The 18,916-nt window shown below is 36.6% G+C and overlaps 2 protein-coding genes across 2 annotated transcripts in view; both read right to left on the minus strand.

Annotated features, from left to right (window-relative positions):
- LOC142855783 (uncharacterized) overlaps positions 1-18,916 on the minus strand; it is a 237,274-nt gene that overhangs the window by 50,464 nt on the left and 167,894 nt on the right. The gene's annotated exons all lie outside the window — the stretch shown is intronic.
- LOC142855785 (olfactory receptor 4C15-like) lies at positions 3,747-4,682 on the minus strand. Its single transcript, XM_075982190.1, has one exon. It carries the CDS (start codon positions 4,680-4,682, stop codon positions 3,747-3,749), a length of 936 nt encoding a protein of 311 aa, XP_075838305.1.

Consider the following 18,916-nt stretch of genomic DNA (forward strand, 5'->3'; position numbering starts at 1 on the left):
AAGCTTCATTCCATCCCCAGCCCCTTTGCTTGTATCTCTCTGTCTCTCTGTTTCTCTCTCTCATCTATCTATCCATCTATCATCTATCTATCCTCTATCTATCTATCTATCATCTATCTATCTATTATTTTTTAATGTCAGGTTAATGTTTTTAATTGTGTAGGGAGGCCAGAGTTGGGAGGAAATAATAGATGAATGAATGAATAAATAAATAAGTAAAGATAGATATGATAGATAGATGGATAGATAGACAGATAGATGATAAATAGATGGATAGATAGACAGATAGATGATAAATAGATAGATGATAGATAAATAGACAGACAGATAGGTGGATAGATAGAGAGATAGATAGACAGACAGACAGACAGATAGATAGATAGATGATAGATATAGATAGGCAGATAGATGTAGATAGACAGACAGACATACAAACAGATATATAGATGATAGACGTAGGTGGATGGATAGATGGATGAATGGATGGACAGAAAGACTGATAGATAGATAGATAGATAGATAGATAGATAGATAGATAGATAGATAGATAGATAGATAGGAAAAGTAAATGCAGCTAGGTGGTCGTGATGTACCCTTTTAATCCCAGCACTTGGAAGGCAGAGGTGGGTGGGTCTCTGTGAGTTACAGGCCAACCTGATCTACAGAGCAAGTTCTAGGACAGCCAGGACTACATAGTGAAATCCTGTCACAAAAAAACCACAAAAAATAAAATAGGAGAGGAAATGTAAAAGTAAAATTAAATAATTAGACATAAACACACAAAAATATAATTGTCTTGGAATGAAAAAAATATCCACTGCTTTGCCATACTTTCTTTTTTTCTTTAACCCCAGGAAGGTTTTGTGCTTATATGTATGTATGTTTGTTTAAATAACTTGTTCTGTTACCTTTATTGTACATTGGCTTCACCAAGGTTGACTGATGGAGGAAGGTCATTGGTTAATTAATAAAAATACTGCTTGGCCTGATAGGTTAGAACATAGGTGGGTGGAGTAAACAGAACAGAATGCTGGGAGGAAGAGGAAGTGAGCTCAGACGCCATGCTTCTGCTCTCCAGGGCAGATGCGATGAAGCAAGCCACCAGGTCAGACATGCTGAATCTTTCCCGGTAAGACTGGTGCTTAACAGATTACTAAATATGGGTTAGGCAAGATAAGTCACCACCTCGTGGTGCTACACACAGTAATAGAAATGGGCCAAGCAGCGTTTATATGAATACAGTTTGTGTGTTATTTTGGGGCATAAGCTAGCCAGGCAGCTGGGAGATGGGTGGCAGGAATGCAGCCCACAGCTCATTCAACAGTGGAAGGTGTCTTTTCATGGTAAACTGGTCATTCAACAGAGGTCATTGATGTAATGACTGGGCCCCTGGACATTCACTGCTCTAGCCCTTTTTCCCAGGCTCTCTTTGTTTTCAGTTTTTCAAGACAGGTTTTCTCTTTGCAGCCCTAACTGTACTGGCACTCAATTTGAAGACCAGGCTGAACACCAACTCAGGATCTTCTTTTCTCCAGAGTGCTGACATTAAAGGTGTGTGCCAAAATTCCCTGCTCCAAACTGTTCTGATGTTTACCCTTTATACAGTGACTCTGCTAGACTCTTACCACATTTCCTGCCCCATGGCTACCTCAATGTCCTCCAGGCTGCCTCAGTTTCCCTCCCCTGTCTGCCTCAGTGACCCAAGCCCATTCCTACCCTTGCCTCAGCACTCCTCCACCTGCAACAGTCTACCTCAGGCTGCATGGGAGTCCCCTCTGGCTGCCTAACTGTTCCCCAATGCTGCTATGGTACTCCCCTTGATGAAAAAATGTCCCACGCCTGAGTGCCTCAGTAAGCACCATGCTGCTTTGGTGTCCCCCGTGTAGACCCCAGGCTGCCTAGTGCCTCTGCCAGCTACCTCAGTTTCCCCCACCCCAACCATGTTGGTGCCCCCTAGCTCCCTCTTGTCTCTCCCAGATGCCTTAGTGTCCCTGAGACTACTTCAGTGCCTGTCATCTCCCCTGGTATTCTCCTGGCTACCTCGGTGTCTCCCAGGTTGTCTTGGTGTTACACTCCACTGACTTGGTGTCTTCCCTAGTTGCCGTATTTTCCTCCAGGCTGCCTTACTGTGCCCCAGTGACCCTCTTTAGCAGACCACAGGCTACTTTGGCATTTCTCCCAAGTCCCTCAGTGTACTGCAGGATTCCTGAGTCCCTGATGCTGCCTCAGTGCCTCCTGGGAACCTCCACGTCACACCAGATGCCAGTGTTCCATACCAAATGCCTCAGTACCAGCTTCCCTACCCCTCAGTTACCTTCGTGTTTCCCCCACTGTGATGGGGGAAGCTTTGTTAACCAATCATCTTTAAGAAGTGGAACCTAGTTAAGGCAGGGCTACCTGGAGCCCAGGAAGAAAAACTGGGGCAGACCAGGTGCTCGCTCTCTCTGGGTGTTTCCTGTGGGACACAGTGGAACTTGGGCTTCCCATTCTTGTGGCATGAGTTTCCCCTTATAATAAGTAAAAATATAATTGTTTATCTTTAAGCAGGCCTGGTTATTTCCCAAATTGAGTTAACTTCTACAGCTGGCGCCTGGTTTGTGGGGCCACTTGAGTCTCTGGTGGCTCTGGTCAGCCACAGGGCATAGAATTCCCTCACATTGGCCCTGATTAGCCGCTCTTGGTTGACTTTGGGGTCCGTTTTTTTCTGCGCTAGCGGTAGCTCAGGCAGTGTGGGCGGAGAGATGCGGGAGGCCAGGGCAGAAAAAGCTGAGGAGCTTGCACCCAGCCCATCTCCGCCAGTGCCTTGGACAATGTGCCCTCTATCCTGAGCAGGAGCACTGCCTCCCTCTGCCAACTGTCTTGTGGGGCTGTTGAACAGTCAAGGAACTTCACAGACCACACAGTCTGTGATTTATACTAAACAACTTCTTAATTTAAGCATATCTTTCATCATTTAACCTAAAATCAGATTTAAACCAAGCATGTGGCTCCAAGTGCACAGTGACACCTACTGGCAGGTAATGGTTATTGCACCTAGTCCAGCTAATTAAATCACAAGTGAGATTTATTATTCTAAATATAATTCATAAGTTACTGATCTAAAAGGGCAATTGCCACACTGGTGGAACAGCCTGGGAGGGTGCCGGGATTGAGACACGGAGGCTTCTTTTCGGGTGGAAGAATAGCAACCTTTATTTTGCCCTGAGCTAAAACCCTTTTATGCCTTTACTGCTTCTGTGGAAAACCACTGGCCAGGAAGAACACAAACATCCTTGTCAGTTACAGATCACAAGGAAGTTCCCCGGTAAGGGGAAGAATATAGTATTAGCCCAATAAAGTATTGATTTCTTTATTTTTTTTGATTGAGGTTTCAAGGGTACTTCTTTATGTTGGTGTGTATGAGGTATGTGCATGTGAGCGTTATAAAACATGTTAGTATATGTAAAAGATAAATAGTATATAGGAGTATTAACATTGATACAGAGCCAAAAACAGTCAGTTACTATGATCGTCTATTGTATTCTACTACATTTTCTTAAAACAAATCTCCATTGAACCTTGAAATCACTGTTCCTCAGATAAATTCACAATGAAGCAAAACTCTGGGATCACAATTCTCCTGTGCACATCAATACTAAATTAAACATGTGCTTCCATGTTAGTAATAGCAGGAAGTTTTCTGGGAAGTATTCTCAAATCGTCATGTTGCCATTGTAAGGGTTCTTACCCAATGAAAGTGGAATATTTTAAAATTTATCAGAAACCACTGTAAATGTCTTCCACATTTTTCTGATGGCATTCATCATTTCCTTGTTTCTGAAAGTATAAACCATAGGATTGAGCAATGGTGTCAAAACATTGACAAATATAAGTATATTTTTCTCAAAAGACAATGCAGATGTAGGTCTGGCATATATTAATATACATGGGACAAAGAACAAAAACACAACTGTAATATGGGATCCACAGGTGGAGAGGGCTTTATATCGACCTTCAGAACTGTGGGCTCTCAGAGAAAACAAGATAACACCATAGGAGACAAGCAATAATGAGAAGATTATAATACAAATAGCCCCACTGTTGGCAAACACCAAAAGGACAAAAATGTGTGTGTCAGTGCAGGCAAGCTTCAGTAATGGGAACAAGTCACACATGTAGTGATCAATAATATTGGTTCCACATAAAGGCAGCTGCAATGTGAATATAATTTGTATGATAGAATGCAAAAAGCCTCCTGCCCAAGATACCAACATTAAACCAGCACAGAGCCTTTGTGTCATGATGGAAGAATAATGAAGAGGCTTGCAAATGGCCACATAGCGGTCATAGGCCATGGCTGCCAAGACAATTACTTCTGCCCCTGTGAAGAAGTGTACTGTAAACAGTTGTGTCATGCAACATTCAAAAGAGATGGTCTTCCTTTCATAAAAACAGTCTATAATTATCTTGGGTGTAACCGTAGAAGAAGTACATGCATCCAGGAAAGCCAGAAATGCCAAGAAAAAGTACATGGGGGAACGTAGTAGTAAAGGGTTGAAGATGATGGTGACCACAATTATTATGTTGCCCCCAACAGTGGCAAGATAGATCAACAAAAATGCAGCAAAAAGTATTTTTTCCACATTTGGATTCTGTGAAAGCCCCAAGAGTATGAACTCAGTGACAATGCTCTGGTTTTGCATGATTTGTAAGAAGACAGTGAAAGTAAACTTTATTAACAAAAAAAAATCTTCAGTTATAAGAAAAAAGATGCTTCTAAATCTGTAATGTCACCATCAAAAGATGGTAGATCCTTATGAAAAATTCTTTGTCTGGGTCTATTTTAATTGAAAATTAGAAAAAATTTTTGATGATTAGAGTTGTTTAACCTGAAGTATTGAAGCAAAGATAAATTATTAAATACTTAAAAGTGTTCACAATTCAAGTATCAAATGCAAAGACATTTACTTGTACTAGTGGAAATAAATCACTCATATTTTGAATTATCAACTTTTATAAATCTTTTGAGTTTCCTTCAAGCAAAATAATAAAATGGTATTGAAACTATAACACAGGTATGAACAATAAGCCAGAATTTATTAATCAATAATTTCTATAATCTTCTTGGAATGAGCCAGGGCTGAGAAGCCTCCCGGAACCTGTCAAAGCACTGCCCTGTAGATCAATAGGAGAAAAGGCAAAGTGTACTTTTGGCTGTACATAAACATGCTGGCTATTTATTAAACTTGTTGTACAATACAAAGCAGATTGTACCTGCAAATGAGTTATTCTTCACAAAAGAAATTTCTGTAGGAAGTGTGTGGCACTACAAAAATGAATATACTGGAAGAATTGAAATTTCAAATCTATTTCAGTTTGAAGTATGATCAAAGTAATATGAGAAGACTGCCATCATCACACAAATACCAAATAACAAACAGAAGACCATAAAGCTTAAAAAAGTAAAGAAAATGTTATTGCTCAGGTCTAAGGCTCCTGATTAACAGTATTGCTGGAGGTTATTATTACAATTTTATTTGTACAATGCTATATTTTAAGTTATAAGATGAAACAAGAAATGATTAGCCTGGGATTTTAAGTAGCACATGTGACAAAACCTTTGAGGTCTTCAAGAAATTAACTTGTTGAACAATGATTTTTTTGCTTAGTTACAGCTGCTGGATACATAAGTTCTGGTGAATATTCTTTCTATTCTCTTTCTCTGCATTAATACAAAAGCAGAGCATTAGGTTTTTGTTTGTTTGTTTTTTACATGTGAATGAGGCATCTTGATGGGGCAACAGTAAATGATAAATGTTCAGAAGTTTATGGATCAAAACCTCACACAAAAATATTTGTAGCAGCACAAGCAGCACATGTCTGAAACATATAAACCATTCCTTGAATTTGAATTAGACTCTTGAGACTTAATTATTTCTACTTAATTATATAGTTTACTTATTAAGCAACAATTATTTGATAGGCTGATAATATATATAGTTGAAGATTTGTATGAGATTATAAAACGTACTTAAAAAGCACTTATATGCTCATCTTTAAGGATTATGAAAAGGGTCAAATTGAAATTTTGAAAATGATACTCATAGTCACATGATCTTTTTAGACACTAAGGTAATATTCCATCTCATGTATTCATTTTCCATCTTTGCCATGCTTTCAAAGAGAATCTGTTACCTCTCCTGCATACACAACTGAAATTTCTTTAAAAATATAACTAAATAAAATTCATACATAAAAATATAATGTGGACATATGCATTTTTATTTCAAATCCATGAGTAAATTAATGCAATTATATATGAAAAAAAGTGAAATAATTTTGATGACTGCAATTTACAAAGAACAGAAATGGATTTACTAGCTAATGAGTCTATCATATGATGCTGCCTATATTTAATTTTAAACAAATAGTCATTCCATAATGTTCCCAGAACAGTTACTTACTAGAATCTCTAATCTAAAATCTAAATCTTTTCACAGGCTATTGCCAAGGAAACAAGAGTAAACTATCCTTATAAGGTCACTGGATCAGACAAACTTTATTTATGATAGACTGAGAAACTCACTATACAATTTATTAATTGAAATCCAACAGTAAAGCAAGATGAAAAAAGAACTGTAGTAAGTAAGAAGATCACAGAGCGTGGTGCCCATGCATGAAATGTCAAAGTAAAACTCAGTATGTTTTAATAGAATGGCATTTGTACAAAATACAAAAACTGCTCTAGAATTATGAGATTATTTTCCCCCTCAGGTCTAGATCCTAATTCATTTCTTTGGCAGAGGTCAGGATATTTTATACTCTTAAAATTCTGTAATGTTTTGGTTTCACTTGGACAAGTAAATTTCTTTGAAAAGGCTATCGAAAGTTCTTTCTTGAAAAATTACATAAAAATAATGATAAAATTAGAAATGTAGAAATAGATGTAAAATGTGAAATACAGATTGCCTACAGAGAAGCAGGTAGATGATCTTCACTTTCTTCATTTTTTTCCAAATCCAATCAATTAGCTTCACACCCAGCTCTGTAGTAAACCACCCACTACAGCCCTGATGTCATTTCTGCAATTATCTGTAGCAGAACACAAAGATCTTCACTAATAGCTTATTTCGTCCTCTCATTCCATTGTTTCATCAGCAATTTCCACAAGGTTTCCTTAGGAAGCTACTGGTGAAAGGAAGCAGGTAGGCAATCTTCACTCTCTTTTCCTCTAAATCCAGTCCTCCAGTCTCATCCCAGGTTTGTTGCAGGTCACCTGCCTTAGCATCTCTTTACTATCTGTCCTCATTTACATGGGCCTATGCAGATCCTGGTGGCATACCTTGCTTTCCTCCCTCTACTTGTCCCCCCTCAGCTACCTCTTTATAAACCATTCCAGTTCTTTCTTTCTTTTTCTCTTTCTTCCTTTTTCTTTTCTTTTTTCTTTTTTTGGATTTTTTGAGACAGGGTTTCTCCGTAGCTTTTTGGTTCCTGTCCTGGAACTAGCTCTTGTAGACCAGGCTGGCCTCGAACTCACAGAGATCCTCCTGTCTCTGCCTCCCGAGTACTGGGATTAAAGGCGTGCGCCACCACTGCCCAGCTCCATTCCAGTTCTTAAATATAAACTTCTAATACATAAAAATACATTCAATCCCAGAATGTTGCTTGCTATGATCTCAGAAGCATTCTTATCAGGCAACCCATATCCACTCTTCTGAGAACTAGAGAGGTGAACTGATACCAGTGAAAGGAACACCCATCCAACAAAGAAAAAAACGTATTAGCACAAAGAACTACAATAATCTCAGACCCCAATATAAAGACAAAAATCAATAATAGCTATGATAATTTGTCTCCAATAGATCCCAGAAAACCTGCTACAATAGGCCCTGACAAATGCAACGTAGCTGAAGCACAAGACAAAGACCTCAAAAGAGCCTTTATGGAGATAATTGAAGTCCTTAAAGAGAAAATTAATAAATCCCTTGAAGAAATATATGAAAACACAATCAAACATTAGAAGGCAATGAATAAAACAGTAGAAAGATAAAATCCAAACTAAGAGAAACATTGAAATGAAAAAGTTAAGAACTTAAACAGGAACCTCAGAAACCAGCCTCACTAATAGAAAACAAGAGACAGAAGTGCAAATCTCAAGCATTGAATATAAGATAGAAGAAAGGAAGGAACGGCTCTGTCAAAGAAAATGCTAAATCTGAAAAAAAAAATCCAGGGACAAATTATGGAGAGAATCTGAGACACTATGAAAAGACCAGATGTATCAGTAATAGGAATAGAGAAGTAGAAAAAACCCAGTCCAAAGGCACAGAAAATCCATTTTAATATCTGACAATGTAGACTTCAAACCAAAGCTTTTCAGAAGAGATGGGAATGACGCTACAACAAAGGAAAATTACACTAAGAAGATATAGAAGATATTTTAATTCTTACCATCTATACATTAAACACATAGGGACAGTCGAGTTTACAAGAAAGAGTACAGCAGCTTAAATCTTATAATGATACTCATACACTGGTAATGGGTGACTTTTATACCCTACTCTTCAGTGGTGACCTGACTTTTGACCATTCACACATTGCTTGTGGAAGTGACCAACTATCTTTAATTGCATTTATGACCAGCTTCAGGAGCTGGAACCCATACAAACCACTGCCTGGGAAGCCAAGATTCTGTCTAGATAGACCAAGGGCCTAGGGGAAAGCTAATATTGTTCTCATAAAGGAACATAGCCACAAATGACTCATATAGCACTCTTCTATACTCATAGATCGAAGCCTTTCTCAGCCACAATCAGAGAATCTTTCTCATTCAGCAGATGGGAACATATTACAGAGATACACAGGGAGACAATGTGTAGAATGAGAAACATATGAACACTCTGCCCTAAATGGGATGTATCCATCAAATTAATTCCCTCAGGACTCAGGGAATTTTCAGAGTAGGAGGCAAAAAGATTGTAAGAACCAGTGAAGACAGTAGACAGTTGTTATTATTTTGTTTTGTTTTGTTTTGTTTTTTGTTTTGTTTTTGTTTTTTGTTTTTTTGAGACAGGATTTCTCTGCAGCTTTGGAGCCAGTCCTGGAACTAGCTCTTATAGACCAGGATGGTCTCGAACTCACAGAGATCTGCGTGCCTCTGCCTCCAGAGTGCTAGGATTAATGGCATTTGACACCACTGCCTGGCAACAGTTGTTATTTTTGAAATAGGACTGCAGTCCCAGAATTTTATTCTAAAATAAGTATAAGACAATTTTATACTATAATAAAATGAAGTATATAAAAAACTGTGAAATAAAAACAATGTAAAATATATGAGTTGAGGTAGGTAAATAAGACTTATTACAAAGATCATAAGTTTCTATAACTTTAACCCTAATTAAGTTCCAAAAAAGGTGATGTTTTTAGAAGTTTATGTGAGAAAATAAGGTGAACATTAAATCACCATTCATAGATATTTTAAATATATACTATTTTCTAAAAGGGAACTTAAATTCATCAGTACCAGAGTCCAGTTCTACATGAGAGGAGGGTCAGAATTGGTTAGATGCAAGGGCAGCAAAGGATAAATAAGAAACAAGATACTTTTAAATTTTGTTTTATGGGAGATGGACAGAGAAAACACATTTTGGTATGACTTGACCTCCTCTGAGAACCTATGTCTCTCACAGGCTTTATTTATACACAAAATCATTTCCTCATATACTTTAATCATTGATTATAAACCTTTTCGTGGTACACAATTTTTATAGTCTTCCTTCATTTCATAAGCATAAAAAAGTCAAAGATTCAAAATGAGTCAACAAAAAATTTTATGAGAACTAAAATATAACATTAAGATAAAGTCATTTTAAGTCAATATCTTTTTCCTTAAATAATTATTGTAAAGACTTGCAATTATAGAAATACTAGACAGAACGTCTCTATGAAGTTATTTTCTACCACCTGTTGTATCAAGATTCTCCTGTATTATTCTATGAATGTACTATAAAGAATATCTGACCTTCCTATGGAAAACACAGTCTCTCAGCGCCTTGTTGAAGTTTTTCTTTTCCTTTTTCTGTTTGTCTTTTATATCTGATGTACGACCATTATCCTTTCCTTTCACTTCTGAAGTGCTGTGCTTTGTTTTAATTCCACAATATCAGAAAAGTCCTGATCTGACAAGGTGCCAGGTTGTTCACTAATTCAGAATATTTCCTGTTGTATCTTTGTCATAAACCCTCATTTCAGTATGGTACCTGCCTTTATTACAGTCCTGTAAAAAATTTTAAAAGTCTAGATTCCTAAAATTTACTTTGCTTTCAGGAGGGTACCAAACATTGTTATGAATTTTTCCTGTCCATGCTAATTCTGTGTTTCTGAGGCAGATCATGAAAACCTAATCATTTTGTTATAGTTTGTCACCTTCTAAACTTTCCCTAAGCTTTTCTGCTATAATTATTGTGTTCTGTGCATATTAACACCACTTAAGAAATAAATTCTATAAAAAGACTCAATTTTTGGCACAGCTGTTTCTCTTAGTGAACCACCATAAATTTTATTCTTATTAACATCAAGTTCTACAAGAATTATTACATTGCCTCAGGTTATGCTTTGGTGAGGAACCCTTAACAGCAAGAAATTAAAGCTCTGAACATGTCAAAGATGTAAGCAGGAGTTCTGCAGCCAATTACAATAATCTCTGTGAGCATTGTCAAGCAGCGCCTTGAAGACTTTTGGCATCGCACCATTAGTAAAAAATATGCTGTCATTTTTTAAAAAGCTGAAAATTTAAATACCAAGATAACACCCATAAAATCTAATTTCTTCTCAATTTCTGAAAGCTATGTCACACATTTAGTCTATCCTTCCGATTACCAAAAGCTGAAGTAATGGGTAAACTTTTCAGGCATCTTATGTGGACTGTTTCATTATGTCATAATCTTTCCATTATTGACCACACATTGGACTTGACCCTTTCCCAAGTCATTTCTCTTTTGTTTCACATCCATATTCTCATTAAGATACAACTCAATTTCTCTTTAATTATCCTAAAATATTCTATGAACTTTTCCATAGCAACTATACACTTGAATATCCTAACTTACCTTACAAGGGGGCACAAAGCAGAAACTATGGTCACTGAGCCATCTCCTAAGCAGAGAACCGGGGAAATAAACCTCCCTGGCCCACCATCCACCTTGTCTACTATTTGCTTACCATTCATTTAAGCAGCACAACTAATTGTAGTGCCAATATGACCTCAGATAACAGAATGTCTCCATTAACTGTGAGACACATGTGAGGAGAATAGAGGGTTTGCCACTATCAATATTTACTTTTAAATATATTAATATAAATAGCTACTTTTTAAAAATGATAATAATTTATTGAAGTTTTATATAAAATTGTCCCACATGCTAAATTCTGTAAGTCCAACATATTTTTAAACTAAAGTTATTATCTGCCAAGGAAAGCTTCATTTCTTGTGTTTGTAGTTAACCATTTTTATTTCCTTGATTTTCTGGACACTACACTCCCTTCAGATTACTAGTCTTTTCTCTGTCCACGGTGTTACTCTTGATTTCCCTACATGTCTCAACTTTACTTTTTCAACTGTTATCTCTGGAATGTAAGCAAAATAAATATTCTTTTTCTTTTAAAGTCCTTCCTTAAAATAAAAAAATAAAGTCCTTCCTGAGGAATTTCTGAAGCCTCTTTGATATCTTAGTGATTCTGCTCATTTTAAGAGAGAAATTGAGATGGAATCCTAACTCTAAGGAAGTCAGAGTTTCACCCACTTAGTTATCCTAAGATTTCAGTGAAGAACTCTATGCTTTGAGGAACTGAAGCAGACATGATTAAATCCAAAGACTTCACCTTGTGAGCTGATTCAAACTTTCTTATATCCTTTCTCTGTAACATGTATTAATGTGTTTTCGTGTAACTGGAACATTTTATAGTCAATATTCTTAGCTATTTAATTGTAGTAATGCTTCAGTTTATCATGTTCTTGTTTCAGGATTCTTTATATAACATCAATGTTGTATCTTTCAAAGCAAGTTTCAGGGTTGTGAGTTACTAGATTAAAAATTAACATATGTCTAGATAATCGAAGTATTGTTGAGAGATAATAGAAAAACAAATTTGTGCTGCATTTCTAAACAGTTTGACTTTAATATGAAGATAAAATTTTGAAATATATTTAATATCATTAACTTTAAAGTATTTACTTTAAAAAGTAAATACTTAAAAATTAGTGAAAAGAACTTTCTGGACAAACAGATGGATAGACAAAGTTTTCACTCTAACAGCAGTTATTTATGCTCCATGGGTACTTTAAAATTATTTATTATATTCTCTCACTACACATATTATATTTTATTAAATTAATTAAAATTTATTTAAATTTTATTAAATTAATAAAACACCAATTTTTGTTATATTTCTACAATGATAGGTAGTAACCTGACTACCAGAATCTACAAAAATGTTGCAAGGACAAATACTTTAAAGGTGAGAGGGACAGGGCTTTCTAAACACAGTAGGCTACATACAATACCCAAATACTAAATCACTATATCACAGATTAATAATCTCTCATAAAGGCACATGATATGCTTACTTTTCTTCACCAAGTATGACTTTTTAAAAAATTCTGAAGATAGCCTCCCTTTCATTCAGTCTTTCCAAATGGTCTCTGCTTGTTCCCGGCTGTTTCTTCCACATCTAAGCAGAAAAAAATGCTCTGACAGTAAAGATGGAGAATGTTATATCTGTGTTCATCATTGTTACTGAGCAAAACATACTGAAAGATCCAAAATTTTCCCTACCTCATTTCATCTGGAATTTAAAGAGGTTTCTGAGACATCATGAATCTGTGAGACAAATTCTTAGTTCTCCTAGGAATTGAAAATTTTCTGATCCCATGAGATTCTAAGAAACAATTTAACAATTTTCTTACTTGTTCAAAAATTGACAATATTTGTATGTCCATCCAAAATTAGGTTGTGCTCTTTTCAATTTAATAAGGCCATATATATATATATATATATATATATATATATATATATATATATATATATATATACCATTGTTTTCAGAAAGAATGCATAGTAGTCCAGACTGGACAAACAAACAAGATACAAGAAAAAAGACTGCCAAAACTTACCAACTTGCCAAGACAGGGTAAGATGGTTTTGAAAATTTTTCTACCTCTGACAATGGTCTATAATTTGCTGTAGATCATAGCCAAAGTTGGACCATGTTGGGAGAGGCCTTGGGAACTAAAAAGTGCACATTCATGTGGCTGTTCTCTCTCTCCCTCTCTCTCCTCTGTCACCTCACTGCTGGATTTGGTTCTTGTTCACCATTTATGCAGAGGGCTGTGATCTGTGAATCCCCCCTAAATAAAGAACTCCTTATTATATTCAATTCTGAGTTAGTGTGTGATTACTTTATTCACATTGTCCTACAAAGTAGACTATTTTATAATGGATCAAACACAATGTCTCTCTGCAGAATTTACTTGTAATACTTTCTCTCCAAGGTGTCTATCATTCAGTAAGTAAGAAAATATGCAAAGTCTATTCACTAATAAAAATATTTTATTTATAAGTGTATATGTTTTTGTAATAATAGTGTTCTGGCTAGTTTAATTCAACTTAACACAATCTAGGATTATGGGAGAGGAAGCATCCTCAGTTGAAAAAATGATTCCATAAGATGTTCCTACAGACAAGTCTGTAGAACCTTTTTTTCAGGACAGAAGCATAATGAAACCAGATTCTTAGATACAATACCACAAAACTGTATTATTTCAGCTCCTGATATACTCCTTCTCTGTCTCATATATCTCAGAATGGCTCATCCGTAAAGGTTAGTTCCCACAGTTTTAGTAGGTGTGAGGTAAGCTCTTAGAGAATAAAGATAAGCATCAGTCTCACCAAACACTAGTATTTGAAAACTTCACTGATTACTGACCTGACAAACATATGTCCCCAGATGCAATAGTGGCGTAACAGGTACACAAGTAACCCATGACTTTGTGGTTAGAGTGAACCCATACTTCACACTTAAAAAGGGCAATATCTAGTGGTCAGATAGGTCATAAGCCATATGGGAAATCCTACTATTATTCTGTTAAAAGAACACAGTATTCAAATGATCCTAAATTACTTATTGTTATACCCTAGATTAGTGCAGTTTTCAGCTCTCATCAGAAAAACTTGTTATTAGTGGATGACTGTTAATGCATTTACCTACAAATGGTCAATTTGCAAATAGGAAAACAGGGAGAGGGGACTGTTATCCCTAAAAAGATAGCTACATCACACCCATTCCAACAAGTCTCAGGGACCACCACGGAAGAGTGTGTTCTTTCTTGTAACAGCCAGAGTGATGGATGAAAATAAGGAAACTGTTTTCCAGACCCAATAGAAAAAAAGTACATATTAAATTGCATCACTTGTCACACCCTGAAAAAAATAATGACAGACAAACATCCCAGCATGGAGGTAGTAGCAGGATGGAGGACACTCTTAATAAAGAGATATTGGTACCTGACAACTGATGAGTGAAAGTAAGTCAGTTTTCTTTCAACTCGAGATTTTGTGTAGTTCAACCACTCTTTAGGACAAATCCATACCCATGTTTGGGCAACAAAAAATAAACTTGAAAATTAAGGTTTTGTTTTAAGAAGAAGCAAAGTAACGTGTATTGGAAGGTAAGCAAAGATCTGGGAGGCATTGGGGTAAGAAACATGATTAAATACATTGCATGAACATAACATGAAATTCTCAAAGAGTAAAATAGTATTTGATTAAAAAAAGAACATTTATAATCTTGAGTTTGTTTGCTTACTTTTTTCTTCTCATTTATTGTGGTGGACCTCTCGACCAGTGAGGAAGAATGACCACCACATCAGGATTCTACTCAGAACACGCTTTACTGGAGTACCCTTGATTGATGGGGAGCAGGAAACGAGAGGGGCAGGAAATGAGGGGCAGGAAGCGGAGGGGAGAGAGAGCATGAAGCAAAGGGACAGGGAGCTAAGGGGAGAGACAGCATGAAGCGAAGGGGTGAAGGGCACTGAGGCAGCTGCTTAAATAGGGAATTGGCACACGGGTCGCCCTGTGATTGGCTGCCACCAACAGCTGATATCAGACCGCATCGGGATAGGCTCAAGGATCCTCATCCTCTGCGCATGCGGGAAGCGGGGACACGCAGCTCTCAAAGGCATAGCCAAATATGGAGTTGTATATTTCCAACAAGACAGGATGTCGGCGCCATCTTGTAATGGCGGTCCTTCCGGCTCACTACAATTTATTACTTTATAGGTTATTTAAAAAGAAGTATCTATTGATTGAAAATTTAATGAGCTGAATATTAGTCAAGAAAATTTTAAAATTAAATTTAAATTGTAAAGCAATACTATTTATATAACTACTTAAATAAAATTTTATTCACAAGTCTATTGAGATAAATCAAAGTCAAATTAAATGGAAAACAGCTAGTGATCATGGATATAAAAATTAAGTATATTGAAGATGTCATTTCTTCTCAAATTTATTTATAGATTTTACTTCAATCCCAATGAATATCCTAGCAATTTATTTTTATCTGTTAACAAACTGATTGTAATGATTATCTGAGAATTCAAAGGATTTAGTATAGGTACCAGAGTAATGAAATAATAGCAATTTAGAAGCAAGGAATTAATCACATTCAAGAATTAATGAGCATAATAGTAATACATAGTTTGGTGCTATTAAAAAAACAGATCAGTGTAAGAGAACCTCAAAATAACCCTACATACATGTAACTTAGAGATTATACAGACAACAGAAGAAAACAAAGGCAACATTTTCAATAAATTACAGTGAAATAATCACATAAGAACAGTCTAGAAATAATTGCCTTACAAAATTTAGAAAAAGTGGACAATAAACTCAAGTAGAAAGTACAAAATTGTGTTTAATTTAAAAAAAGTTAATGTAGTAAAAGCTGAGATGTGCATAGATATGTTGATGACTTCTTTACAAAATACAAAGGATGGAGAAATGTAAGAAATTATTGAAAATGTGTTTTATTAAATCTAAAATTTAAAAGTAACTTGTAACTTAAACTACGTATACCCATTTTATATAATTGTCTTTTTTGCTTTTTATGATTATTATTATTTCATTTTATTACTTTAAAAAATACCAATCCAAATTCCCACTTCCTCCCCTCCTCCCACTCCCCTTCCACTCCGTCTACACATTTTCCCCCTACTCCCCTCCAATCTTAAGAGAAGACAAGGCAACCTACCCTGTGGAAATTCCAAAGCCCTCCCCACTCTATCCAGGTTGAGCAAGATATACATCCAAAGAGAATAGGATCCAAATAAGTCAGTACATGCAGTAGAGACAAATCCCAGTGCTATTGTCATTGGCCCCTCAGTCTGCCCCATCTGTCAACTACATTCAGAGGGACTAGTTTGATTCCATGCTCATTCACTCCCAGTCCTGTTGGAGTTAGTGAGCTCCCATTGGCTCAGACACATTGTCTCAGTAGGTGAACCCCTCATGGTCTTGACTTCCTTGCTCATACTCTCCCTACTTCTGCTCTTCAACTGGACCTCAGAGCTTAGTCCAGTGCTTTGATGTGGGTCTCCGCCTCTGTTTCCAATCTGCTGTTGGACAAAGGTTCTATGGTGCTATTTAAGAAAATCATCAGTCTGACTAAAGGGCAAGGCCAGTTCAGACACCCTCTCCTCTATTGCTTAGAGTCTTCGCTGGGGTCATCCTTGTGAATTCCTGGGAATTTTTCTAGAGCCAGGTTTCTAGCTAACCCCCAAATGGATCCCTGAATCAAGATATGTCTTTCCTTGCTGTTATATCTGTCCTTCATCCATCTCAACTATCCGATTCCATCAAGCTCTCCCCAACCCTCCCCTTCACTTCTCCTTTTCCCCTTCTCCCCTTCCTTTTACCACCCACTCCTATGATCCCAAATTTTGTCAGGCAATCTTGTCTGCTTCTAATTTCCAGGTGCATCTATATATGGTTTTTTGCAGGTTCACCTTATTACTTAGCTTCTATAGGATCATGGACTATGTTTTTTGTTTATGGCTAGTATCTACTAATGAGTGAGTACATACCATATTCATATTTTTGGGTCTGAGTTATCTCACTCAGGATAGTGTTTTCTATTTCCATACATCTGCATGCAAAATTCAAGATATCATTGTTTTTTTTACCACTGAGTAGTACTCTAATGTGGAGATGTGCCACACATCCTTCTTCCATTTTTCAGTTGAGGGCCATCTAGGTTGTTTTTAGGTTCTGGCTATTACAAATAATGCTGCTATGAACATAGTTGAACAAATGCTTTTGTAGTATGATTGAGCATCTTTTGGGTATATTCACAAGAGTGTTATTGCTGGATCCTGAGGTAGGTTGACTCCCAGCTTTCTGAGAAACCGCCACACTGATTTCTAAAGTAGTTGCACAAGTTTGCATTGCCACCAGCAATGAATGAGTGTTCCCCTTACTCCACTTCCTCTCCAGCAAAAGCTGTCATTGGAGTTTTTGATTTTATCCATTATGACAGGTGTAACATGGTATCTCAAAGTTGTTTTGATTTGCATTTTTCTGACAGCTAAGGAAGTTGAACATGTCCTTAAGTACCTTTGACCATTTGAAATTTTTCTGTTGAAAAATCTCTGTTTAGTTCGGTACACCATTTTAATTGGGTTGTTTAGAAATTTAATGTCTAATTTCTTGAGTTCTTTAGATATTTTGGAGATCAATCCTTTCATGTGGGGTTGGTGAAGATCTTTTCTCATTCAGTAGGTTGCAGTTTTATCTTACTGACTCTGTCTTTGCTTTACAGAAGCTTCTTAGTTTCAGGAGGTTCCATTTATTTATTGTTGCTCTTATTGTCTGTACTACAGGTAAGTGGTCTCCTGTGCCCATGCAGTGAAGGCTACTTCCCACTTTCTTGTCTATCAGGTTCAGTATGGTCAGATTTATATTGAAGTCTTTAATCTACTTGGACTTGAGTTTTGTGCATGGCAATAGATATGGATTTATTTTCATCCTTATGCATGTAGACATCCAGTTATGCCAGCACCATTTGTTGAAGATGTTTTATTTTTTCCATTGTATAATTTTAGCTTCTTTGTCAAAAATCAGCTGTTCCTAGATGTTTGGATTAATATCCAGGTCTTCAACTTGATTCCATTGGTCAACATCTCTGTTTATATGCCAATACCAAGCTGTTTTCATTACTGTAGCTCTGTAATATAGTTTGATGTCTGGGATGGTAATGCCTCCAGAAGTTCCTTTATTGTATAGGATTGTTCTGTCTATCCTGAGCTTTTTGTTTTTCCATATGAAGTTAATTATTGTACTCTCAAGGTCTGTGAAGAATTGTGTTGGGATTTTGATGGGGATTGCATTGATTCTATAGATTGCTTTTGATAGGATTGCCATTTTTACTATGATCCTTCCTATCAAAGAGCTTGAGAGATCTTTCCTTTTATAGTTTCTCCTGAAATTTTTGTCATATTTTCAAAAGCTATTCCATTATCCAGAGTAGTACAGTTTTTTAAAAATAGGTATTAAGTCTTTTTAATGCGCTTGAAAAGAGTATCCCCCATGGTAATAGGAAATAATTGAATCAATTTTTCATGGGGTCCCATGAGAGGATCCCCAAGGCATTTCCCAATGGCAAGCATTTACTCTTTTTTTTATGTTTTTTATTTTATTTATTTTTTTATTGAAAAAATTTCCCCCTCCTCCCCGCCTCCCATTTCCCTCCCCCTCCCCCCACTCCTCTTCACTTTCCCCAACTTCTCTCCCCCTCCCCCAACTCCATTCACCCTCCCTCTCCAGTCTGAAGAGCAGTCCAGTTTCCCTGACCTGTGGGAAGTCCCAGGTCCCCCCCCCTC

This window comes from Microtus pennsylvanicus, chromosome 8, assembly GCF_037038515.1.
Source record: "Microtus pennsylvanicus isolate mMicPen1 chromosome 8, mMicPen1.hap1, whole genome shotgun sequence".
Classification (NCBI taxonomy): domain Eukaryota; kingdom Metazoa; phylum Chordata; class Mammalia; order Rodentia; family Cricetidae; genus Microtus; species Microtus pennsylvanicus.